The 27,055-nt window shown below is 44.0% G+C and overlaps 1 protein-coding gene across 3 annotated transcripts in view; it reads right to left on the bottom strand.

Annotated features, from left to right (window-relative positions):
• Positions 1-27,055, bottom strand: part of ANKRD29 (ankyrin repeat domain 29) — a 53,399-nt gene that overhangs the window by 6,000 nt on the left and 20,344 nt on the right. For all 3 annotated transcript variants that reach the window (XM_032859758.1, XM_032859757.1, XM_032859756.1), the window contains exons 3-8: positions 23,115-23,213; positions 19,274-19,372; positions 15,700-15,798; positions 12,533-12,631; positions 3,754-3,852; positions 1,999-2,094 (exon numbers count right to left, since the gene is read on the bottom strand). In XM_032859758.1, the coding sequence (XP_032715649.1) occupies positions 1,999-2,094; positions 3,754-3,852; positions 12,533-12,631; positions 15,700-15,798; positions 19,274-19,372; positions 23,115-23,195 (573 nt within the window). In that variant the 5' untranslated portion in view covers positions 23,196-23,213. The remainder of the gene's footprint in view (positions 1-1,998; positions 2,095-3,753; positions 3,853-12,532; positions 12,632-15,699; positions 15,799-19,273; positions 19,373-23,114; positions 23,214-27,055) is intronic.

Below are 27,055 nucleotides of genomic sequence, written 5' to 3'. Positions count from 1 at the left end.
AGTTTTTGTACTTCCAGCGAGCCTGGAGAAATGGCTGGTAAACCAAGGGGCCGACCTGTCAGCCCAGCTACCTGCTCTCCATGCCCTGAGGTGGGAGGGAGCACCACTGTGGGCTCACAGGCTGTCAGCACGTGCAGTGAGGAAACCCCAAAGCCCCAAGGTAGAGCATTCTTGAGCATGAAAGGGGCCCACTGGTTGGGTTGCTGACATTTTATGAAATGTACTGCAAATATCTACTGAACCAAGGAAGCATCGGCGTGCAGCACATAGCTAGATTCTGGGAGGGGAGAGGAAGAGAATATAACAAGCCTGATATAAGAATGATGGGCAGTCACATGATATCTGTTCCAGAAGATGCATATGTCTACAAGTGCATCTAAATGCAAGCTTAGTTTCCACATTAGCTATTTATAATAATAATAATAATAATAATAATAAAAACTATTTTCTTAATTTATAAAAGAATAAAATATAATGCCCATAGAAAAATTCCAGCAAAGTAGCATTTTCCTTTCTAAAGCAGCATGTTTACTTTCATAACGTATGTGACAGCTCACTTGTCTGGTGATACTTCACTCATCTAAATCTTCACCAACTTGTCAACTTCATCTATTTGCAACATGGCTAAGAATATAATACCAAGCCAAAAAAGAGCTCTTTGAAACACCACTAGGTATTACAAAGCCCATTTCTGAAGCTCATTTCTTTCATTCCTAGAGCTCCCTTTCACAGACCATTTATTCTTACTTTACAAACAATGTTAATGAGTGTAGCTTTCCTGCTTCCGAGCTCATGGAAGATTAGAAGTTGGTCACTGGGACAGAGAGAGGGGCCAGCATTCAGACAGGAGGCCTGTATCAGCTGATCAGAGGGATAGAGCCTAAATACATAAAGATTAGATACAGAGTGTCCCAAAGCCTCTGGGATCATTCAAGGACAGGTTGACTTTTTTATGTCAATAAAGCGAGGGCTAAGTGCTAGCCAGTGTTCCAAGTTTAGAACAGGTTTCTTGTCCTCAATTGAGGAAAACAATAATGTAAATTAGGGGTCCTCAAACTGCAGCCGGTGGGCCAAAGTGAGCCTGCCACTTTTCTATGTCCTGGCAAGCTGAGATTTAAAAAAAAAAGAAAAGAAGAGTACTACATGAAAATATGAAATTCCGGAAATACAATCCATTCAAAAAGTGTGAGTGGAACTCAGCCATCCCTTGCCCCCATGGCTGCTTTCAAGCTACAAGAGCAGAGTTGAACAGTTCCAGCAGAGCCCCTATGGCCCATGAAGCCTAAAATATTTCCTCCCTGGCCCTTTATGAAAAAATTTGCCAAACCCTGGTTTATACTGTGATTTTAAAATATCTTAGTCTCAAACGGATAAATTTAAAAAAGGATTTTGGGGCTCTGCCTCCTGGCAGACCCAGCTATCCGGGCTGACACATCCTTTGGGGTGTCCAGAGATGTGAGTCTTATTTTCTTTCATCTAAGATAACAATGTGGTTCTTTGCTCCAGATAATGAAGGGAAGAAACATGAGCATATGTCCCCCAAGTTTCATAGGACACAAATTATGCATTTCATGAGTTGTGGAAGATTTTAGGCCTATGAGAGATATATAGATCTATCTATCTATCTATATATCTGAATAGTGGTAATTAAATCACTATCTATCTATCTATCTATATGAAGATAGTTTACTTTTTCTATATCTATATATATCTATCTATGTGTATATGAAGATAGTTTACTTTTCAAGATAGTGATTTAATTACCACTATTTTTTTCCCCTGGAAAACTAAGTAGCAACAGCCTCTGGTTCACTCTTCTTATCACCCTGCCATTTCAACCAGTGCCCATGAATCTCCAACATTAAGAAACTGTACGTAAGTTCTTTCAAGAATGCAACTAACCATGTGAATTATCTCAGCTTCTCCTGCAGGCCTCAGGTATGGGCTTCTTAATTTTCAACCTCTCTTTTATAGATTGGTAACATTTCTAAGTCTTACCTTCAAAATGCCAAGGGTAGGTGAGAATTTCAGCAGCTCTTCTATAACATCATTATATCCTTTGTTGGCTGCTTTGAGCAATGCCGTTGTGCCATCCTTAACAGAGTGGAACAGAAAAGTTGACTTAACATATGTGTGTGTTGGCTAAGAACTAAATGTTAGTTGAGAAACGGGAATACACTTGTCAGAACAGGTGAAAGGAGAAAAGCCATGTCTCTTAATCTGGGAGCATTTTAGAGCATAATCAGTTCTGCAGAAAAGAATGCTGGACAAAACATGTGACTTATTCTCTTAGAACCCTGCCATTTGGGAATTCAGACTCTTCCAGTCCCTTAGAACACTGGGTAAACTGGAGAGAGGGGGATATCAAGAATATATTTTAGGACATGGATGGACCAAAGAGGCATTGTCTGTAGTTCATGGCTTAGTGCAAATTAATTTTAAACTACTTTTAATGACTTAAATAATTACTGAACTGTATTTACTGTTTTAAAATTTTGAATGTGCTTTTCTTTTTGCTTTGTCTAATATACAACTTTGCTCCACTGGGCCTAGGTCTGTGGTGGTTGGGGATGGGTAGGTGGTGAGTAGGAAGGGGACAGACTGAAATCTGTGAAAAAGAAATGCAAGCCCTGCCTCCACCCCTCCAGCCCATCCAGCAATCGCCCCCTCCCTGCCTTGGGGGCCCAGGATGTAGATACTGTACAAAGGTTTCTAAAAAGAAATGCAAAAATGCAAAAATTTATATTCAGCTTCTGTCCTCACTTTTTGGCTTGGGAAGAGATTTTCCAAATTCCTCCCCCCTACCCCGCTTTTACATATCAATTGCTGTATTTGGAGGATTCAGTTCACAGAATTCTGTAGTCAAGGAACTATCCCAGTCTGCTCTAAAGGTTTAATTTAGCTAGAATCAGGAAGAAAGAAAATGCGATTAGAGGGTTTTTCTTTTCTGGTTTCAGAGATGTGCGAAGAAGAGATAAAGTGGGAGAGAGGACAGTGAAGTAGGCAGAAATGTGTCTTTACCCCTTCTGGGCTCAGACATGGAGAAGGGAGGTGGGTCACATAAGCAAGGGTAATAGTAAGGGTGAAAAGGCCAGACACTGTAAAAACCAAACCAAACCAAACCCAAAAAGCAAATGGCATAGTGTGGTCAGGCAGCAGGGTCTCCCCAAGCTGCGCTTAGTTCCTATGGGCTACATACAGGGCCTGCTGTGGGGCCCATCAAGGCAGACATTAGCATTGCTAGGTGGAGGCCAATGAGGGATGTGGTGTAGGGGTCCGCAGCTGGGGAAGCCGTGTAGGTGGAGCCCCAGAACACTACTGGACCCCAAAACACAGACGCTGCGCCCCCACCTGCACTGCGGTCCAGGGCCAACAGGAGGCGCAGCGCAGCTAGACGCGCTGCAGCTAGGGACACCCCCAAGGACAGCCCCAGGCCCGGGCTCCTACCTCCAGCATTTCTCCCGGGTTCATCCAGGAGTCAGCTCAGGTGGAGGAGGATCTCCGATGATTAAACATCTTATCCTTGGGGAGAGTAGGCAGCATTTGCTAAGTTTCAGCTGACTTGGACATTTACTTTGTTTTCCTGCTGAAGAGCCGGGGGAGGCTGGGAGAAAACCCGGGGGAGTTACAGACGAAATAAAGGTGCGTTTTCTCCTCACGTCTGAGCCAGGCTGAATTTTGGAGCTTTGGGGCGTACACTACCCATCCCCGTCCCCCCAGCCCCCACGTGCCGCAGCTGTGGCTCAGACTCACGTTGCGGGCGGCATCCCGGTCTGCTCCGCGCAACAGCATCACCCTCACCACCTCGCTGTGGCCCATCTGCGACGCGATCCACAGTGGTGCTGTCCCATCCTGCCGGGGAGGCGAGACGCTTGCTCCCACCCAGCAGCCGCCGAGCAGCAAGGCAGTGCCCACAAACAGCACTCCCCACCCCCGACACATGAGGACGGAGATGTTAACCCATTTACACAGACAGGCACCTGGCAGTGCCTGGAACACCCGGAATGCGTGATTGCCAACCTCGGGGTTTGGGCTTATAATACAGCCATTTTATGGCAGAATCTTTTAGCCCATAGAAGGGTGAGAGGGACTTCACGGAACACGTTGTGGAAAAGCGCTTGGGTGGCTCACCAAGGCAGAACCGAATCTGACAAACCCAGGAAGGAGAGGCCAGCATGTGTTTATTTTCCCCGGATTCTGTTTGCTTTGCTGGTGGGTTCACACAACACACCCTGCTTAGTGGGGGCCCTCGTTTCCACAGGAGAAAGCAGTTTTCTTGGAAGTGATGTGAGAGGGCCAGAGAACTAAAGACATTTCTCCCACTCCTCTATTCTAGTGTCTAGAATCCCCCACAGACGGCCATTTTTAGGAACTTCAGTTTCATGCAGGATGTGATATGATTTCTTCTGGGAGGGAATGCATACTAGCAATTTAGAGTAGGGTGACATTTTTGGTAATATTTCCCGAGTATTGTGCCCCCAAAGAGCCTGTTTATGTGAGCACTGGGCCATGATGTGGAGAGGTGTTGCTCCAGAGAAGAAAAGGTGAACCACCCAAGGGAGCGAGAAGGATTTGATAGGATTTTCTGTTTTCCAGAAGGGAAAACAGAAAACCTATCTAGTGCTGGAAGGAAGCTCTAGAGACGGAGTGGGGGAGATGGAGGTCAGATGTGAGTGTCGGTGTTTTCCTCCTGGCTTAAATCTGGGTTAGGTAAGCACCCAGATAAAGTACGGTGAATTCCAGATGGAAAAGGATTTTCTCCTATTCTCGGGATGAAACCCAGGGAAACTGCAGGCCTCTTAGAGAAACTCTGCTCCTGGCTGGTGCCTGAGAGAGAGAACAGAAATGGATGAGGGAGTCTGGGCCAATGGGCCCAAGACATCTGCCAGGATCCGATTCCCATCAATGAGGCATCTGCGCACCCAGGAGTTCCTGTCTGCCTCTGGGAAAGTGGAAGTGCTGGGTAAAAAGTGGTCAGGGAAGATAAGGCCATAGTAGATCATGATTTCAGGATGACAGGCCAACAAGGTACCAGCCAGGATACTCACAGACAGGAAAGGCTGGACAAAACGGCACAAGGACCAGACATGAGTGTCCCCACCCCACCTTAACGCCAGGGTGATAGCCTGACCTCTGAGGACTTAGGCCACTTTGGAGGGAAGGGCAAGGAGGAGGGTAGAGGGAACAGAACTCCCTAAATATAGGTTCTGACGTAATGAAGGCAATACGGTCCCAGGGGACTGTTTCGGTCAGCTAAGACTGAATTACTCAACAGTGGGAAATGGGGCTGAAGAGCCAGATGATTCAGTTGGAGAACATAAAGCTTCATTTTCTGCTGCAGTTTATAATTTCAGCTCCATTCTACTAGCCACAGCAGGCACAGGATTCTTGCCCATTGCTGTCCAGGCAAAGGGATAGAGGACAAAGAGGTCTGAGTGGGGTGGTGGGTGACGTCAAATTAGGAACCTAGAAGAATCCAGGAGTGCTGAGGGGTGGTAGGAAGACACTGGTACTGTGTCTTGGGAGAGGTGGGAAAGAGGTGCTGAATGAAACAGGGTGGAAAAAGGATGAACACCTAGAGCCGCTTCAAGCTTTTACAAGGTCTCTGTAGGAATATTCTTGAATCTGAAGATCATTATTAGCAATAGAAATAATACCTTACTTTGTACTTTCGTTTTACAAAGAATGTCTACATTCATTAGTTAATTTGATTCTCCTAATTTAGAATCATTCATTCCTTCATTCACTCAACCAACCAGCAATTATTAAGTATCTTCTAAGTCTCTGACAGAATACTAAAGAAGACATGGTCTCTGGTCTCAGATCTCAAAGGAACTTAGTGTAGTGGAGATGGGATATGGAAATTTCAAGATGATTACAGTGCTATAGTAAAGTATGGACAAAAGTGCCCAAGATGAGTCAGGAGAGGCACCTGCTTACTGTGTAGAGGTTACGGGGGTCAGTTGGGGTGATATCTGGGCTGGGTCTTAAAGGAAGACTAGGATTTTGCTAAGTAGGGGTGAGGGGGGAGGACATTCCATGTAGAAGGAAGAGCATTTACAGTCACAGGGGCTTGGACAGGTGTGGTTGGTTCAAGCAGAGTAGGAAATCCAGCGGACTGTGGTCCAAGCGGTGTGCGCTGGAATGGAAGGGGACAGGAGAGGGAGGCAGAGCGCTGGAAAGTCTTGTCCCTCCTTGCCTGCTCTGGGCTCACTTGTTCTTTGTCACTATCTCCACCAGAGGGCATGCAAGGAAAGGCAGCCAGCCACAGAGAGGCCCACTGGTGACTTGTTCAATGTGCCTTCCAAGGGCTTGCCTGTTAGTAAAATGATCTTAATTGATACTAACATGTGGAAAAATGTTGAGAGGTGGTATACTGGGAAAAAATTATCCCTCCCTCCATCTGAGATGATATTTTCAAGTATCCTTTTATAATACTTTTATAGATAGATCATAGCATGAGATGATGCATAGGACATCATTTGTTTTAGAAACTAAATGTTGGGTCATTTTAGTTAGGGTCCTAAAGATTATTTAGCAAATGAATTAAAATTATTTTGTCCATGGGAATGAATATATTTTGCAGCACTAGCTTTTTGCTTCTGCTTCTTCTAGTCCTCACACTTAGGCTACTTCCATCTATAGATTCAAGCCAGACACAGGGGTCCCTGCTTGGTGTCTCCAGGCTAGAAAATAGGTCTGTAAAAGATGATACCAGATGTCTATCTTGCCCAGCCTGAGCCCATTCCCCCCATCCACAGGTGCTCATACCAAGGGTGGGCAGGCCAACCAGTCCACTGTGGTCCAGTGTGTAGAGCCCAATGGCAACCATGACATCGCTATCCCAAGAGTTGGGTAGTCTGACCTATAAACTTAGGGACTATATGCAAGATGAGCAGGCAGAGGATGTTAGGAAAAAAGGGAGTAGGAAGACAGAAAGAGAGGCAAGAAGGGACTTTGAGATGACAGAGAATACATGGCTCACCAGAGAAAAGGTGCAACCCTGATTTCTGATGGGTTTCTATTACATTGAGGCCTGGATGAAATAGAAATCATAACAGCAAAGGCACCATAATTATCCTTGTTTAACAGATGAAAAAACAAAACAAAATCCTGGACTACATAAAAATAAAAAGCTTATATACAGCAAAGGAAATAATCAACAAAACTAAAAGACAACCTACTAAGTGGGAGAAGATATTTGCAAATAACATACCTAATAAAGGGTTAATATCCAAAATATATAAAGAACTGATGCAACACAACACCTAAAAAACCAAATAATCCAGTTTAAAAGTGGGCAAAAGACATGAACAGACACTTCTCCAAAGAAGGACTATAGATGGCCAACAGGTGCATGGAAAGATGTTCAAGATCATTCATCATCAAGGAAATATAAATCAAACCACAATGAGATAACACCTCACACCTGTCAGAATGGCTAAAATCAACAACACAAGAAACAACAGGTGTTGGTAAGGATGTGGAGAAAAAAGAACTCTCGGGGTGCCTGGGTGGCTCAGTGGGTTAAGCCTCTGCCTTCGGCTCAGGTCATGATCTCAGGATCCTGGGATTGAGCCCTGCATCGGGCTCTCTGCTCAGCAGTGAGCCTGCTTCCCCTCTCTCTCTGCCTACTTGTGATCTCTGCCTACTTGTGATCTCTGTCAAATAAATAATAAATAAAATCTTAAAAAAAAAAAAAAGAACTCTCATACTGTTCAGTGGTGAGAATGCAAACTGGTACAGCCAAGGTGGAAAACAGTATGGAGTTTCCTTAAAAAATTAAAAATAGAATTACTATATGATCCAGTAATTCCACTACTGGGTATTTACCCAAAGAACATGAAAACACTAACTTGAAAAGATATAGGCACCTCTGTTTATTGCAGCATTACTTACAATAGCCAAGATATGGAAGCAGTTCAAATGTCCATCGATAGAGGAATGGATAAGAAAGATGTGTTGTGTGTGTGTATGCACACACACAACACACACACACACACACACACATATATATTACTGAGCCATAAAAAAGAATGAAACCCTGCCATTTGCAACAACATGGATAGACCTAGCAGGTATAATGCTAAGTGCAATAAATCAGTCAGAGAAAGACAAATACCATATGATTCACTCATATATGGAATTTAAGAAACAAAACAAATGAACAAAGGATAAAAAAAGAAATACAAGCTAAGAAACAGATTGTTAATTATAGAGAACACACCAATGCTTACCAGAGGAGGTGAAGGGGAGATGAGTGATATAGGTGAAGGGATTAAGAGTGTACTTACTGTGTTGAGTACTGAGCAATATACAGAACTGTTGAATCACTCTGTTATATGCCTGAAACTAATACAACACTGAACGTTAACTGTACTAGAATTAAAATAATAAAGGAAACCCAAAGAACCCCTGAAATTCAGGAAATGTAAGTGACTTGCTCAAGGTCATGCAGTCAATAAGCAAAATGGACTGTGTTTCATTTCCTTAAGTTATCCTTTTCCCCATGATTCACAAGCTATTCTCCACCCAGCGGAGTAGATGTGGCTCCCTAGCTGGGTTTTACAGTTGTCTTGGCACTGGTGCCCAGGCCCTACATGTGAGCCTTGTTCTAGTTTGCAGCCACTCATCACTACGTCTTCAGCCTTCCAGGCCTCACTGGAGCTCTGCTCTAACCATGGGGTAGTTTCTGGAGTCAACATAAGTTTTCAGAGTGCCTACCATGTGCAGAGGGCATGCAAGAAGTAGGGCCTCCCTGTTGCTGTCTGCTTCCACCCCCAACCCCTCAGGACGCTGCAAAAATCCATTTGCCCCACTTTCTCCCATTGGCCACTACTGGGTTTGCCCCTCCAAGCTTGCAAGCTGGGAGGACCAGCACTATCCGGGCCCCAGCATCTCTGCTTACAAGTGCAAACCAAGGCTAGAGAAGACATGCTATGAGTGACCTTTCTCTCAGGCTTCAAAGAAATCCTGATTAGCACACTGAGAGGACAAGTTGGAGATGAGTGATGACAGGCCCAACTCAGCCCTGGTTAGACACTCAGACCTTTGCCACTCCATGAAAGCACTGTTTCATAAGGAGGATGAGTTGAGTTAGGAAAAGTACACTTCAAAGCATTTTGTTGATAGAAAAACAGACTAAACAGCCATCTTAGCTGGTGATTAAAAAGGCCTGGGTGTATCAACTCTACATGTTGTGGTCACATAGAAAGAACTGAAGATGAATTTTTAGCTTGATTATAGAGTACAATGATCTTGGTGACCTTGACCCTCTTTAGGATGAACTAGGGGGAAATATTTTTCAAGTTTCAAATCAAGAGCCCAGTCTTTCCAAAGTCTGCTTATGACTTTGTGATTCGGATTCCTTCTCACAAAAGCCCTAGAAAGGTTTTCAGTTCATCCATGATTGAGTTACAAGGAAAAGCCACTCCTACCACTGTTCAGATTCCCTGCAGCTCGGTCTGCAGAATAATTTCAGTGTAACTCCGTGAACATGCTGTCTGAGGGTACCATAAAATGTTGGGACCCCGGAGAATGGCAAGGAAAGAAATCATAAATCCGATTTATCTAAAAACATTAAGAATGAAATCGGGCAAACATCCTTGTCTTTGTTTTATAAATTCAAGAATTTTCTGACAGGGACTCCATGTGTCAGCTGAGATTTTGGAATACTGCACTGGTTTCCGAATGCCCTGCTGATGTAATAGTCTAGCACTCACAGGCCATTTTAATGGAAACTTTTAGTTACATTTTTTTTTTAAGATTTTATTTATTTATTTGACAGAGAGAGATCACAAGCAGGCAGAGAGGCAGGCAGAGAGAGAGAGAGAGGAGAAAGCAGGCTCCCTGCCAAGCAGAGAGCCTGATGCGGGACTCGATCCCAAGACCCTGAGATCATGACCTGAGCCGAAGGCAGAGGCTTAACCCACTGAGCCACCCAGGCACCCCAACTTTTTTTTTTTTAAAGCTCCTCATAACTTGTGACAAAGTCATCCAGGACTACTATCACTTTTGCCATATTTATGACCCTACTTGTTTTGTAGGAAGGGAATTAAATATGTAGAGTTTACTTTTTTTTTTTTTTTTTTTTGCAGCGTTTACAGTTTCAAAGAGGACAGGACCTGGGCTAGTCTGACCTGGCTAGATAACCTTTCCTTATCAGCTCATGGCAGGTAATAAAAAGAGTATGGCTTGAAGATACAGTGGGGTTAATGTACCCTATAAAAAGGAAAAATTCCATTGCTTTTTTCCCCTCCAAAGCTACTTTTATTTTATAAAACACCCCTTTTCCTGAATAACAATTTTTTCAGAACTGGACTCATAATTCCAAACAATTGCACTGGATGCAGTCTTTGAAGGGCATGTCACTTGCACTTTGATCCGAGGGAGGGGTCCTCCAAACAGCTGGACTAGGTCATCTTTGACCAGGTCATGCTCACCATGAGGAATGAAAGCAGGCGTGGGGATGTAGCCAGCCCTGTACTGTTGGCTCACTCTTTAATTTCTTGGCTTCGGGGTCATCTTATGACTCAACTTAGCTTTGAGTGGTCACCATCCATGTACTATTTGAAATATAATCTTTTTATTAAAAGATTTTATTTATTTGAGAGAGAGAGAGAGAATAAGAGAGAGAGAGCTGAGAAGGGAGAGGTCAGCAGGAGAAGGAGACTCCCTGCCGAGCAGGGAGCCCAACATGGGACTCAATCCTGGGACTCCAGGATCATGACCTGAGCAGAAGGCAGTCGTTTAACCAACTGAGCCACCCAGGCGCCCTGAAATATAATCTCTTATATCAACTTGTTTTTTTATGAATAGTACCTGAGGCATACGGTTAGTACAATTCACTTTACAAATAGATTTGTCAAAGAGCCAGAGACTACTTCAGAAAGATGTACAGATAGAGAAGCCTGGTAATCTTGACAATCTTTCATTTCTAAATTCACAGTGGTACCCTCAATAATGGCCTCCAGATCAAACTTCTGCAATCTAAAAATGACCTTTGGCAAAATGAAGCATCTGATTCAGAATCAATCAAGACTTTCAAAATAAGGAGGACCAACAAGAAAATATTAAGCTCCAATCCCCAAACATCAACTCTGGCAGGTATGGAAGTGCAACTTTTTCTAAGAGCCTCCTCTCCCAAGAGTATTCCTGGGGCCATCTAAATCTAAGACTATCTTTAAAACTCTAAAAGTTTAATCTTACGTAGCAGTATTTGGCGTATGTTAGTGCTTAAGAAATACTGATTAAGGGGCGCCTGGGTGGCTCAGTGGGTTAAGCCGCTGCCTTCGGCTCAGGTCGTGATCTCAGGGTCCTGGGATCAAGTCCCGCATCGGGCTCTCTGCTCAGCAGGGAGCCTGCTTCTCTCTCTCTCTCTGCCTGCCTGTCTACTTGTGATCTCTCTCTGTCAAATAAATAAATAAAATCTTAAAAAAAAATACTGATTAAGTTTTGAATAAAACAGTTATTAAAAAGGGGGGAGCTTGAAGAGATTCTCGGGGTTATCCTGTCCAGCCTCCTAATTTTCAGATGAAGGAAGAGAAGTTGAGAGATGTTGATTCACTTGTTCCAAACCACACAGCTAGTTATTGGCAGAGCTGGATCTAGAATTCAGGATTCCTGACCTCAAACCCACTTTGCCCAAAGGCCCTTTGTCATCTTAGGTTCCTATGCACTTGGACTTCTAAAGACTGAAGAAGCCTGGGTCCAAGAGCTCAGACCAACCTTCCCTATGTGAACATATAGGCATATGTTACATTACATATCATGTCACATTATTATGGGAATCTGCCTGGGTGTCATTTCCTGGGAAGAAATCAGCTTGACTTTTCCCCGAGAAAACTACCCTTAAAGTTATGTTACTTTAATCTGAAATGTTTTGTTAAAAACAAATTAATTAGTGCAGAAACCATTCCTATATAAGAGAAGCTAATTATAATGCCTTAGATTTGGATGGTTCTTTACCATTCATAAAGTGTGACCTATATTACCTGGTAGTTCTGTTCTTTTAGGTATCAACTGATTTGCTAGATGTTAGCTTGGTTTTGGTAAAGTCAGTCTCAATAGTGTTATAATTGGGAGAGATGAAGGTGTAGAACTTACTAATGATTCCCAGTGGGCTGAAGGGCTCGTCTTCCGTGCCAGGGGTAAGAGATAAGACAGTGTATCAGCAGAAGGACTGGAGAGGGGCAAGGCTACCTGACTCACCTCTATTTACCTATGTCCCAGGCGAGTGCGCTCTCATGACCTCAGCGCAGCCATAATTTATTTGAACAGGAGGCGGCCAAGTATGTACTTGACCTCAGACACCAAACACCCAATTTTCAAAAACAGTAAATGGTGAAGTCAGCCCAGTATCACAGGCTTGCTGGTGAGCCCAAACAAAGGATAGGAGAAACCCTAATCCAAGATTAACTTCATCACCGAGGCAAAAGGGTTGAAGGACGTTCAGAGTTGACCAGTTATCTCAGGAGCTGCTGCAGGACGGCAGGCCCTCCCTGCCCCACAGCCCTGCCCACACGGACATTACCTGCCTTGGCTGGTTGACTTTTGCTCCTGAGGACAACAACAGTCGAATCACATCCAAGTAACCACCTTGGGCAGCGAGGAAGAGGGCAGTGGCTCCATCCTGAGAGATGTCAGAATGAAAGGGTTCAAATCATCTTTCATGTTTATTTTAAAAGAAATTCAATTAAAAATACGTGTGTTTAATAGAACTTTCCACTTCTGTCCCCCACTTTGTTTTCATATTCACGGTTAGTGTTTTATTTTTGAAGAATAGGTCTAAAATATCACAAGAAGTCAGGTGGAAAGGTAGTGTTTCAAATAGACTTAAAAGGATATAACAAATATAATGACTGTTCACTCCACACAATCCTGATCATGGAGCTTATCATCCACTCCCTTGGCAGCAGCACCCAGGCTGTCCAAATAGCTAGTCATCATTTTTCTCTCATCTGCACTGACTTCTCGTTAGCTGTCACCAGTGTTCTTTGTGGGATCTCAGGGTTATCCCCTTTCGATTAGTTTAACAAATACATACATTTAATACAGTTTTCCACTTCAATTCTTTGGTCAAGTAAGGGCTCAGTGTTAGTTTAAAGAACAAACACAAAATAAAGTCTATTAATTAGAAAATAATGAACAAGCCCCCCAAACCTGTATGGTATGTTTTTATGAATCAGAAATTAAAGTGTCCTTTTAATTAGATCTTTCTACCCCTTTCTCTTTCTTGCCCCATCTCCATATCCGCCCACCCCCCAACATGCCAATTTTCTAAGCTTTGAAACAAAAGTTGCTTCTAGAAAAACTGCCCTGGTTTTTGAACTTGCTCCCCGACAGCCCAGAAAACACCAACAACACGAATAAAGAATGAAGAAGTCCTGCAGGAAAGCTCAAAGCAAGCGCTTGCTTCCAGTTCTCTTTAGTGTGTTTTCTTTTTAACTGAGGGTCTATGACCTCTGGGCATTTCTTTCTTAAAGACCTGTCACTGGTAATGGCAGTGAACACAGCACTCGGCTCAGAGCATGCCTCCTCCCCAGAGGCTCACCTCCTGTAGACAGCATTCACAGAGTGGGCCGAGCTTCATTATTTCTAGACCGCAGTGGAAAACCCGGGCACAATCTAGTGGAAAACACCTCGCTCACCCAGTTAATTACCACCCCTCCCATCAGGAACCTTAACCACAAGTTAAAATACAAAGTGCTTTTCCCTGCCAGTCCAGCCAGGTGGAGGGTGCTAGGTTTCTGGTGGGTGTCAGCTGAGCTGCCAGCCTCCTCTTCAGGCAATCATTAAAAAATTACTCAGCCTGTATAGATCTTTAAGCAGAGGTTTGATATGGGGAGGAAATATTCAGCTGCTCCTTACTGTGTGGCCACAGAAAATCCACTGTGCTTTTCGCAACTGTTAACTCGGACATTCCCAAAAATGCCTATCCAAGCATTGCAGTTTTTACTGCACACGACACATTTCTGTTCCTAGAAGCTTTCAGGAGTCATTGACTGGGGATCCTCCATGTTCTGATTGTTTTTAGTGGAAACATTTGTATTTGGACAATTTGGGTGAGGGTGAATGTCTTAGCATAAAATGGAAGTTTCAGTGCATGAAATTTCTTTTTTTTTAATATTTTATTTATTTGAGAGAGAGAGAAAGAGCATGAGAGGGGAGAAGGTCAGAGGGAGAAGCAGACTCCCCATGGAGCTGGAAGCCCGATGCAGGACTTGATCCTGGGACTCCAGGATCATGACCTGAGCCGAAGGCAGGCGCCTAACCAACTGAGCCACCCAGGTGCCCCGGTGCATGAAATTTCTTGAGTCACTTCATAACAGAGAATAACTTACTACAGGAATGGGCTCTCCCCAAACTCTGCATTTCTAAGATTTTTTGCCACTCTGGGGTGAGCCTTTTGGATGGAATGTTGTCTAACAAGCACAGAACTGCCAGTCCATTTGGATTGCTGACTATTAATGGTAATGGGATGAAAATCACAACTCATTTTCCTTTTCCAAAGACTTGGGTTCTTCCTGTTGAACTCCACACACACACACACACACACACACACACACACACACACATTCATGCTCTCACATATACTTCATTATATGCAGCCAAAGAATTAGCCAAAGCTGTGGACCCGTGTTCTTAGACTTGGCCGCCCATCAGAACCATCTGCTGCCCAGTTGTGCCCTCAGAGATTCCAGCTCCGTCTGGGATGGGCCTGGAAGCCCTTCCCCCACCCCCAGTTCCCTATGTGGTTCTAATGGCCGCCAGAGCTGAGAATCACTCCCTCAGACCCGTATCAGGGAACTCGGTCACTGAAGTGAGAAAGCTGCGGGTTCAAAGCGTGTTACAGGTTTTGAAGTGCAAAAGGGTGGTGCTAGCTGCTATGTGCTTCACAGAGGTCTGTGACGTGGCAGTCCATCAGGTAAACTCAGGGGAGGGTGTTCACATGGAGAGGATCCCCCTGACACATCTCACTACATGTCTGTGAAGGTGTTGTGTGCGGTGCACGTCTGCTGGCGGGATAGCCTAAAATACGATTCCCATGGAACCAGAGGTAGGAACTCTTCCACTCCTTGTGATGACTCTATCAAGTCACTTCATCTCCTTATATTTTATTTTTGTTATTGTCCAAAGCCAGAATAACAGGAATGCTGGCGACGATGGAAAGAGCCTTTGGGCCATGTGCTAATTGTCAATTACCTGCAACAGACCCACACTCGCAGCAGGAGCCTCTGGAAGGCCAGTGGTGTGCGTGTTCTTCAGTTCTTCACCCCTACCCCGTCTCACTTCTCTTCGAATAACTTGATTTTTCCTTTACGTGTGCTCTTCCTCCCAGATAACTCTATGACAGGAGCATTATTCTGCTTTTCAGCAAGCCCATATGCAGGGCTGGTTATCTTATGGGTAAGTACGTGTCACGTGATTTTTGAAGCTCCTGCCCACATACGTTATATGAGCTGCCGCGTATGTATGAGAGGTTTAAAGGGTAAAACAAAGGTGGGTAAACAAGGTTATGTGCTTCTCCATAGAAAAAGCTCATCTGGCTAATTCCAGCTTTTTCTTGGATTGAAGTCCTACCGCTCCTTAAAATATTTTTGAAGAGGCATTTCCGGCATCTGAATTTAGACTGCAATGCTGTGGCTGAGGAGGGGGTAGGCAAGCGTCCAGCTAACGTCCCCTTGAAAACGCACTCACGTGGAGTTGGTCGTGGATGTCGGCTCCATGCTTCAGCAGTGTCTCTACCACCCGCTTGTGTCCATACTGGCTGGCAGCCAACAGGGCCGTGCCCCCATCCTGCAAGGTAGTATCATGTTAGAAGGGTGCAGACGTGTCTACCAAGCAGATGCTCCCACAGAGGGAGAGCTTCGGGAAAGACTTTCCTTATAGATGACAACAAACTCACCTTTCCCTTTTCATCTCTTTCTCTTTATAGTCATGACAGGGTTCCTCCTGAAGGCATCATGTCATACATGTGGATGACTTGCTTGGGATACATTATAGTTACTGGACTATGTTATTGTGAGTCACTGCCCATGTCAAATGCAGAATTATCTATTTGCTTCTCAATAAAGGAAATGAAGACCGGAAAGCCTGTACCAGTCACTTCTGTCTTGGAATTACCTGAAGTCTCCTGTGTCTTCTGTCTAGAGACCCTCTTGACAACTATTGGCTTCTCCCTGTGTTTTCCCCCAGCTGTGGGCCTCGAAGATTAAGGTGATTTATGGAGTAACTATCTGGGGCCATTGTCTCCAGGGGATAAGGTGCGGGCCCATTAAGAGTGGGTAACTGCACGCACCCCGTGAACCTCTCACCATCCTATTTAGCATTTTCTTTTGAACATGTGCCAGTCTGTCCAGATCTCTTTTAAAATGTGGGCCCTAGAACGAATCGGAGCCCAGAAGAGTAGATGTGGTCTGATGGGGAATGGGACATTCCTTTGTTCCATCTATTCAACTTTTATCTTGACAGCCTGAATTAGAATTAGCTTTCATGTCAACCACATCACACTACTGACTCACTGAGTCTGTGGTCAACTGAAACCCTTGATAGTTTTTCTCAGGTGCTGCAGCCAAGGCATTATCTTTTCCCATCTACATCTGGGGAGCTGTTTGTTTGGCTCTGCAAATTGGTCTGTGGACATCTGTGCTCGTCGTAAATAACGTAAGAACATGTCATCTGGTTCTGAAATACAAACCCTAACTCTAATAGAGGGTGGTTTATAAATCTGGGGCACAGAGTGTTTATGCAGAACGCCTGCTCTCCGACTCCCACCCTCATAGGGTCTGATTCTGGTGAGGCCCAGAAACAGGCTTTCTGACCAGTCATGTGAGGGGACTGTGGTGTGAGGGTGGCAGGTGGGTCTCACTTGGAGAAACACTGCTGTAAGAGCTCCCTTGTTCACAGGCTGTGTGTGTGGGGAGTGGGCACTTGAGCTGCGATTTGAAGGGGGGAGAATGGAGGACAGACTGGAGGGCTGAGGCTGCTGGGGGGTGGGCCAATGTGGGTGGGGTGTATGGGCACCAAAAATCGCAATAGCAGCAAGGAACACCAACATGTCCAACTATCATTCTGTCAGTTTTTCTCTTTGCCTAATGAGGTAAGAGAATAGATAAAATATGGTGATTGTCATAGAAGAGCTGGTACCTTTTATTTTTGTTATTTTATTTATTTTTTAAGTAGACTCTATACCCAGTGTGGAGTCTAATGTGGGGCTTGAACTCATGACACTGAGATCGTAACCTCAGCTGAGATCAAGAATCAGATGCTTAACCCAGGTGCCCCTGTACCTTTTATTTATTTATTTTTAAATAGTTTACTTATTTATTTGAGAGAGAGAGACAGCACGCATCCATGAATTGGGGGTGGGGAGGGGGTCAGAGGGAGAGATAGAAGCAGATAGAAGCAGCTCCCTGAGCAGGGAGACTGATGCGGGGCTCGATCCCAGGACCCCAGGATCATGACCTGAGCTGAAGGCAGATGCTTTACTGACTAAGCTACCCAGGTGCCTCTGTACCTTTTATTTTTAAAAACACATTTTGGGGGATATAGCTTTAATAATAATGAGAACAACTGTTGAAACAAAGGTAATTTTGATGATAGGATCATATGATAACTGAACGCCTCTTGACATTCTCTTCTTCCCATGGAAAGTTCTTGGACACCTGCAGGTGACCTAATGGAAACATTTGGAATTACGCTCCAGGCCCTGTGTTCCATGGATTTCTGGGACAGCACACACTATTGCAGGGACAAAGGCTGAAAGCCGGCATTAACTTGTTAACCAAGAAGACTGAAGCAGCCATATGCTGGGGCATGACCATTCTGACTTAGTTCAAAGAGCTGAGATTTACATTTGTAGAACTTTAGTTTCTATTTTTAGTTGTATTACTTTTATAATGACAAATAAAATGATAATTAATATGAAAATACATACACACATATTTTTTGGATTATTGTGTATTATATGCAGCATGTGTGGAGGCCTGTGTACCATCCAACAGCACGTTCGGAACAGACTGATCTTCTCTGAAATTCAGATCTACTTAATAGTTAGCATCTTAACAGGAAAAGAAAAAAAAATCCACTGGAAACTCCCCTGACATCCAAATTTCACACAATGGTTTAAGAAAGCCTGAAAGATTACAAGTCAGGCAAATTTCCAGGAATTTTTTGGTTCTGATTAGGCTGGAAATAAGTTGTCAATTCCAAAAATGTTAAAGCAGTTCAAATTCTCCTACTATAAACCTAAGTTACGATGTACAATCATATCACAAACACAAAATTGATCTTTCCGCAACCTGAGTTTTCTTATCTCTGTGTCGCGCATGAACAATCCATGACTTCTTTAAAGGAAAAACTGCATTTCCTTGCCCAACTATGTAAACTGTAATCATGTGTTACATACTTCCGTGAGGGCATCTCAGAAAGTAAACTGCCTGTCAGATTGCCCTCCTTAGAAATCTCTCAGATTCCACTAAGAGTGGCTTAAATACTTTGAAGAGCACTGGGATTAATCTTGAAGTAAAAAAAAAAAAAAAAAAAAAAAGCCCACGGAAACAGGGAGTTATAAAGCACCTGCTATTGTATCCATCCTGATAACAAAATTTAGTGTCCCAAAATAGGAAGCTACCAGTGCAAGACAGAACATAAATAATGCCCCATAAAATTAAGAGCCCAGAGGGAAAATGCCATGTTTTGAACTGATTCCTTAGGACTACCTCTCAACCATTACAAGTAACTTTGTGAAATCCACCTTCTTAGGCTTGAAAATCTTATAAAAAGAGTGGGGTGCCTGGGTGGCTCAGTTAGTTAAGTGTCTGCCTTTGGCTCAGGTCATGACCTCAGGGTCCTGGGATGGAACCCCATGTCAGGCTCCCTGCTCAGTGTACAGTCTGCTTCTCCCTCTGCCCCTCCTCCTGCTTGTGTTCTCTCTCTCTTTATCTCTCTAAAAGAAATAAAGTCTTTTTTGTTTTTTTAAAGATTTTATTTATTTACTTGACAGAGAGATTCACAAGTAGGCAGAGAGGCAGGTGGAGAGAGAAAGAGGAGGAAGCAGGCTTCCCGTGGAGCAGAAAGCCCGATGCGGGGCTTGATCCCAGGACCCTGGGATCATGACCCAAGCCGAAGGCAGAGGCTTTAACCCAGGCTTATGGAAAAAAAAAAAAAAGAAGAAGAAGAAGCACAAATTCATACTATGGATGGAGAGACACGAATACTCATGATCGCTAAAATTCTTCAACAAGGTATGAAATCAAGAAAGTTCTCTTACTTTGGTCCTAAATTCAGTGGATGCTCCAAACTCAAAGAGAAATCTCACGACGTCATTATGTCCTTGCTGGGCAGCAAAGAACAGGGCAGTTGTACCTGACTAGGAGAGAACAAACAGCTGGTTTTAAGGCATTTAATTACATTGCATTTGTTTGTACATTTGCAAACAAAACAAAACAATACCCTTGTAGGTAAGCCTTCTAACCTAGGAGGGAGCTACATTTGAACTGATTATATTCCTTGTTCAGAGAAGTGAGAGTATGAAAGGGGAACTTTATTGTTGGTCTAATGGAATGATGGACCCAAAAGATATGTCCTTGTCCTAATTTCTGGAACTTGTGAATATTACCTTCTGTGGCATATGATGGGATTAAGTTAAGGATTTTGAGAAAAGGCATTTATCCTGGCTTGTCCTGGGGGGCCCTAAGTCCAGTGACAACTGGATAGAGACCCATTTGATATAGAGGAGAGGAAGAGGTAATGTGACCACAGAGGGGGATGCGGCCACAAGTCAAGCTACCAGAAGCTGGAAGAGGTAGAGAAAGGGTTCTCCCCTGGGGCTTTCAAAAGGAGTGCAGCCCTGTGGACACACCTTGAATTTTCTGGCCTCCAGAATTGTAAAAGTGTAAATTTCTGTTCTTTGAAGTCACCTAGTAGGTGGTAATTTGTTAGAGAGGCCACAGGGAACTAACTACCATGCTTGGTGACATGGGCATTCATTCTTAACAGGGAAGAGTTCTGGTAGAGTTCTGGCTACAGAGTTAAGTACCCCACAGTAGAAAACTACCAGCCCAAGAAAGAATCTAAGTAATTCACCCAAACAGACTCAAAATATTCCTCAAAAGAGGACACAGGAACAAGAAACAGCCTGGTTCCAAATGTTAAACCAGATCAGGGATACTCGGAGATACAAGTTTGAGCATCCTCCCTTCCCAGCCATTTCCGCAAGCTGACTCAAAGATTGGTAGCCAGATCATTGTGTGATAGGAGCAAATTCATCATACCACTCTGTGGGCAGTATCTATTTTCCATACAAAGATGCTCTTCACTCCAGTACTTTGAGCAGGGATGAAGCTCACACGTTACACCTTCCCAGGCACAGTGAGGAGAGACACCTTCCACAGCTCACCCGGAAGTCTTAAAGTGGTAGGTTCTCATCCAGGTGGGAGAAGCCAGAAGGAGCAGGCCCTAAGGATTACTGATGACCCTGAAGCTTGTTCTTAAGTGTATGTGTGTATGTGTGTGTGTATACGTATATGCATGTGTGTGTGTGTGTATGAGACAGGGACCAATGAGCCCAACCACTGTGGCAGAACACAAGCCAATACCTTCCTAGTCATGACCTTCTATCTCAGGCTATGCCCCCAGCCAGACGCTGCCCTGGGGAGGCACAGGTAATGTGACCATTCCCAGAACCTTTCTGCCTGCCACACAGGAGTGACTTTCCCCTTGGTTCCCACAGAAACAAGTGGAAGGCATCCTTTCATTGCTTTCCTACAGTGGAGAACACTGAGTTCCAGAAACCTGAGGATGTAACCAGGTCTGGATGAAGAAACTCGGCTAGCACAGGAAAACCCTCATCTTCTTAACAGACATTAAATTTCAGAAACTACCAGAGACAATTTCTAGAAATTGTTTCTTCCCTAAGAAAAAGGACTTTTCACCAAGATTTTATGATATATTAATTGAAAAACCATATCTATAGCAGTGTGAATCAATTTTGGAACATACACATACCATTCATTAATCATTGTGCACACGAATGTGGCCATCTGTAGACAGAGGAGCCAGACTTCAGCTGGAATGTGAATAAAGGTCTTAAATGTATGTGCTTTACTACTGTAACCCAGGGCCTCATGACAACTGCACACACAATTCCTAACCCTGAAAATTTTAGCTGATATTGCTGGTTCTTTAGAGCAATGGTCTCTCTGGATCATTAGCTTCCTGTTCTTGCAAGCTCTGTGTACATAGACAGCCATCCAAAGAAAACAATGACAGGTACCTTTTCAGGAAACAAGTATTTTGATATGGATTAAATGGAAAAAATGGACTAAGAACGAACCCAGATAGAAGCCTGCTACATGAGCACCTTCAACAGCACTGCTAGGTACTCACCTCATGTGTGAGCTTGGGGCCTCTCTTTGGCAGCTCTGTCACTGGAGGCTGGGGTGGCCTCGGGAAATTCAGGGGACCACTGGGCATTCATGTAACAACATTATTTGAGCCACAAGGTTACTTCAAAATTGGGCACACTTCAGTAAGTCCTTGAGGGCCATTTTTGTTCAATGCACAATAGTTTTCATATCCAAGAATATTAGTGGAGCAATTGGGATGAAACAGATAAATATAAAACCATAAAAACCATACATTGGCTGGAAAGCAAACAAATGTTTCTCTTCTCTCAGCTTTTCCCAGTTGTTCTGAAGATATACTTGTGCGTGTTGAACTTGCCCTTCAGGATAAAGTTTTTTGAGGAGCAGATCTGAATCATATTGTTTTTATTAGAGAAAAGTTTGTCTATTCTTTAAAGCTATAATAAACCAAGACTGTGAAGCATAAAGGAAAAACAAAAAGATTAGGGTAATTTCAAACTATAATTTTAAATGGGCCCAAACATTTTTCTCCCAGAAGGAAATTAGCTGCTGACGTGAAAAATGGCTTAAAACAATGCTCCAGTGTTGTGAAAATTGCTCCAAAGAATCTATCTGTGAGACTGGATTTGCTATGGTCTGTCTGTATGGCTCCTCTTGATAGATCAGGATTGCTGGCCCAGGCCTATGGAGGGCCAGACTCCAGAGTCTATTCATCAAGTGTCATTCTTCCATGGTCCAGAGCCAAGGTGACACCCGGAAGGGAGAAGGGAAGGACTATAGGTGCCCCACGGAATAGCCAGCCCTCATAGCTCCACTCAGAGGTAGCAGTCCAGGCTGGAAGACGGGGTGTACTGATTGATGAAAGTTTGGTTGATGACTCATCTTTTCTGAAACAACTGTAGGGTAGGCCCTAGGACAAGACTGGATTAAGGAACATCAAATGTTCCAGTTCAGTCTGAAGCTTGCCCCAGGATGCCATCTTGGGTCTGAGTTAGTGTGGACTGAGAGGTCGGATTCACTTTAGGGTTGACCTATGGATCTATCTCCAGAAAGGTTAATTTGCAAGGCCCTAGATCAGCTTGGGAATAAATGGATCCTCCTCAGATCTGACTCCCAAAGTATGGTAAAAGGTCCAACCTCCCACTGCTCTTCTATAATGGACCAAGAATGGATTCTCTAGCCAGACTGAACTCCCAAGGTGGCCTTTGAATGAAGCGTGGGAACAGGCTCACATTTTAGTTCAATGTCCACCACATGGCTTTTTGGGGAGAGCTTATTTAACACGTGGCCAGTCAGAGAAGCCCTTTGAAATCATAGTTTGATGAGGATGACTGAGATAGTTTAGCAAGTGAACCTCATTCAGAACAGGTTGGTGACCCAATCTTTTTAAAAATACAAAAAAATCTCCATGAAAATCCTTTAACTTCTACAGCACCTCTTCCCCAGGGAAGAAGGAAGACCTGATTTAAGCTTGGGAGGAAATTTATGAGTGCTTAGGGAATGTGGTTAGAGGTTTGGTCACCTCAGACTATAACACACACTTGAGAATATTCATTCCACTGATGTACACCCAATGGTCCATTCTAGGGCCTTATTTTAGGCACAGCAAAGTCCGCAATCTGGGCATTAATGCCATGCAGGAAAAAAAGCAATGATTAATCTGGTCTTCCTTACCAATTTACCACTGTAAAAATTGCGAGTCTCTGTCACCTGGGTCATTCTTATTCAAGTGTAAACCTGACCTACCTCTCTCTGGAGATTGATGTCTGCTCCTTGCAGAACCAGTTCCCTCACACAGTCTATGTGACCGGCATAGGAGGCGACCATGAGGAGCGTGGTGCCATGCTAGATGGAGGACAGACAGATAGCAGTTACATATGTCAGAGAGGGTCCTGGAGGAGAGGCTAAAGAGATGTCAGGTCCACTCGAGACACGTCCAAGTGCACAATTTCCCACAGTATTGTCTCATGAAAAACCTTATAACGCAAAGTAGAGAAAAAGCAAAGCAACAAACTGCTGCAGGTGGAATTTTCAATTTAAAAACCCACTTAATAGGGCGCCTGGGTGGCTCAGTTGGTTAAGTGACTGCCTTTGGCTCAGGTCATGATCCCGGAGTTCTGGGATCAAGTCCTGCATCGGGCTCCCAGCTCTGCGGAGAGTCTGCTTCTCCCTCTGACCTCTCCCCTCTTATGTTCTCTCACACTCTCTCTCTCTAATAAATAAATAAAATCTTAAAAAAAGAACCCCACTTAATCCCATTACCTTCAGAAATGCAGTCCGAAGGAACCATAATCACTGCATGTGAAGGCAGTAGGGGTGTAATTGTCTTATTTTATGATTCATATTAAATGATTTCTGGACCCAAACACTGTTCTTAATGGGTTAGGTGGTACCTGTTGGTTTTCTGAGTTTGGAAGACTTTTTCTTAGAACTGATTCAGGTAAAAATGCAAGGTACCTCAATGATATGGGAGACCAGAGTAGTCAGTAGGAGTCTGGGGGGGTTCACGTCTGCCTCTATCATCAATCAACTGTGTCACCTGGGGGCACATTGCTTTTAATTCCTGGGGTTTAGAGTTTAATTTCCAGTTGTTTTTAAGGGCTTGGAACTGTGAGCTTGACCACTACCTCTGTGTACGCAGCAACCTGCCTTTCTGGGGTGGACAAGAGAAAGATGGTTCTTCACAGGGGGAAGGTACAGGGTGACGAGTGACTCTTACAAGCCTCATTTTAATTTCATGGGTGGGATTTTGTAGGAAGGCAGTAGAGTTGACTGGTCCCTGACACTATGATCTTGGGCTAGTTATGGAACCTTTCCAAGGTTCACCCTCCTTATCTGCAAAATAGGGAATAATAAAAGCATCTGCTGGATTAAATCAAATGGGTAAACAAGATAATGCAGGCAATGTGCTTAGCATAGTAATGTGAGCTTTTAATTCAGTAAGTGTTAGCTATTATAATATTATGATACTTCAGTAAATGTTAGGTCATCATCTGGCTTTTGTTGATTTCTGTGAATCTCAATACTAATTTTGGGAAAGTCTTATGTGCTATGTATGAAAAGTACAGGTAGAGTAAAAAAATAAAAACTAAGGGCTTCATGGAAGTGTTCTATATTTTCTCTGCTTCCATGAGACCGTATTTGGTATTTGAATGTTAGACATTCGTTAGGCTGTACCATCCATTATCAAGTTGAACACCTTCCTCTATATTTCCCAGGATTAGAATGACATGTGGAAGTTGGTATTACTAACTTCCTCCTGAACATGAACAATTTTTATTTAGATTACAGATAGAAGAATCTGATTTAAAACCAATCTGGAAGATTGCTGGGATGATAGTGAAGTAGGAGGACCCTAAGCTCACATAGATAGATGTGTCTGACAGATGCAGTGGAGTATCGATAGATATACAATGGGAGTTACAATAGATGACACTCTCATCATTGTGGATAACCTGGAAAACAACCTGAAGACTAGAACCAACTCCCTAACTAAAGGTAGAGAAGAGGTCACACTGAAGAAGGTAGGAAGGGCAGAGATGCATGGGGAGGTAAATAGACCACTGTTGTATGCAGGGTGAGGGGGGTTGGGTGGGGAGGGAGCTGTGAAGAAGGGAGGGAGATAGATTATTACACTGGGGAGCCTGGGCCAGAGACGATGAATCCCCATAATATTTGGTTCTGAAAGACAGAGGAGCCAAATTTCATGAGTTCTTATAACCAGCAGGACTGAAAGCCTGGAATTTCATTTTTATCTAGTTTTTAAAGGCTTTTATTTTATTTTTAAGTTTTATTATTTTTTGAGAGAGAGAGAGAGAGCGCACGTGCACACACGCTGTGTGTGTGTGGGGGCGGGGGAGCAGAGGGAGAGGGAGAGAGATACACCTGGGTGGCTCAGTCAATAAAGCCTCTCTCTACCTTAGCTCAGGTCATGATCTCAGAGTCCTGGGATCGAGTCCTGTATTGGGTTCCCTGCTCAGCAGGAAGTCTGCTTCTCCCTCTTATGACCCTAAGATCATGACCCAAGCAGAAATCAAGAGTCCAACGGCTAACTGACAGAGGCACCCAGAGGCAACCTAAGATTTTTATTTTGAAGTAATCTCTATTCCCAACGTGGGGCTCAAACTCACAATACAGAGATCAAGAAGTGCATGCTCTACTGACTGACCCAGCCAGGAGTCCTTGGAATTTTAAAAATCAGTGGCTCAGCTCTGGAAGAGGATGGAGGGCAAGAGGAAACTGGGTCCTCACCCTTAAAGAAACAGTACCACAAACAGCCAACAGAGATACAGCACAGAAGCAGTGGTTTAAAAAATGCCTGGGATACATGGGAAGGAGATTTGTTTACTAGTCTCAGAAATGGCTGGAGGAGCAGGGATCCTTGGAAGACTTCTCTAGGAGCAAAGGAGCTGGTAGGCACCATTTCCTTCTCCTGCTCCCAAGCAAATTCCCACAACCATCTGCAGGGACCAGTGAAGCATGGATATTCACTACCCAACTGGCTGACATGCACTACCCCCTGTGTGGGCTGTGGATCTGCCCCCTCTGGTGTGCTTTTGCGTGGAACCCACTCAAACCAGATCCACAAACTGGGCAGTGTGCAAGCAGCCCCAGCAAGGGTCAGTGGCACTCCAAAGTGACTCCTGCACTGGGGAGAGGGAAAGATAACCCCACAAGCAATCATACTGGGGCCCCAGCAGTGGGCTGGGTGCAGACAGCTGGTCTGACTGCAGGCCCCACCTGCCAGTGAAAGCATCTCAGGGGACAACACAGGGAAAGCAGCCTGCAGTTTGGTGCTACTGCATGTCTGGCAAACTGGTCTGACTCAACTCAAGCCTGGCTTGGCCCCAGACTGACCCACAAACATCACCAGGACCAAACACTGCCCAAAACAGCAAGGAGAGCCACTGGGCTCTTCTGGGCTGAAGGAAAAAGTGGCTCAGCCATAACAGCAGGGGACACACAACACACATGGGAGACCCCCCTGCAGTGCCAGGTTCTGGGAACAGGGGACATTGCACTGCAGGATGCTACAGGAGCTCTTTTTCACAAGGTCACTAGTTTCAAGAGTGGGAGTCATAGCTGACTTTCCAGACACAGAAACAAACACAGAGAGTTAGACAAAATGAGGAGACAGAAGAATATGTCTCAAATGGAAGAACAGGACAAAACCACAGCAACAAATCCAAGTGGAGATAAGTAACATGCCTAATAGGGAATTTAAAGTAATGGTCCAAAAGATACTCACTGGACTTGAGAATCTCAGGATCCCGAGATCAAGCCCTGTGTCAGGCTCTGCACTGGGCATGGAACCTACTTAAAATTCTCTCTTTCCTTCTCCCTTTGCCCCTTCCACTCATGTTTCTCTCTTTCTCTCTCTCAAATAAATGAATAAATCTTAAAAAAAAAATCCAAATAACGAGACCCATCTATCTGCTGCCTCGAAGGCTCATTTCAGACCAAAAGGCACCTGCGGATTGAAAGTGAGGGGATAGAGAAACATTTATCATGCACATGGATGTCAAAAGAAAGCCTGGGGAACAATACTTATATCAGACAAAGTAGACTTTGAAAAAAAGACTATAACAAGAGACAAAGAAGGATACCATATAATAATGAGACAATCCAACAAGAAGATACAATAAATGTAAATATGTATACACCCGGGCAGTGTGCAAGCAGCACAT

Source organism: Lontra canadensis, unplaced genomic scaffold, assembly GCF_010015895.1.
Source record: "Lontra canadensis isolate GAN:19392208 unplaced genomic scaffold, GSC_riverotter_1.0 scaffold17, whole genome shotgun sequence".
In the NCBI taxonomy this organism is placed as follows: domain Eukaryota; kingdom Metazoa; phylum Chordata; class Mammalia; order Carnivora; family Mustelidae; genus Lontra; species Lontra canadensis.
The sequence above is the reverse complement of the archived record's forward strand: the minus strand, read 5'-3'. Positions and strand labels throughout refer to the sequence as shown.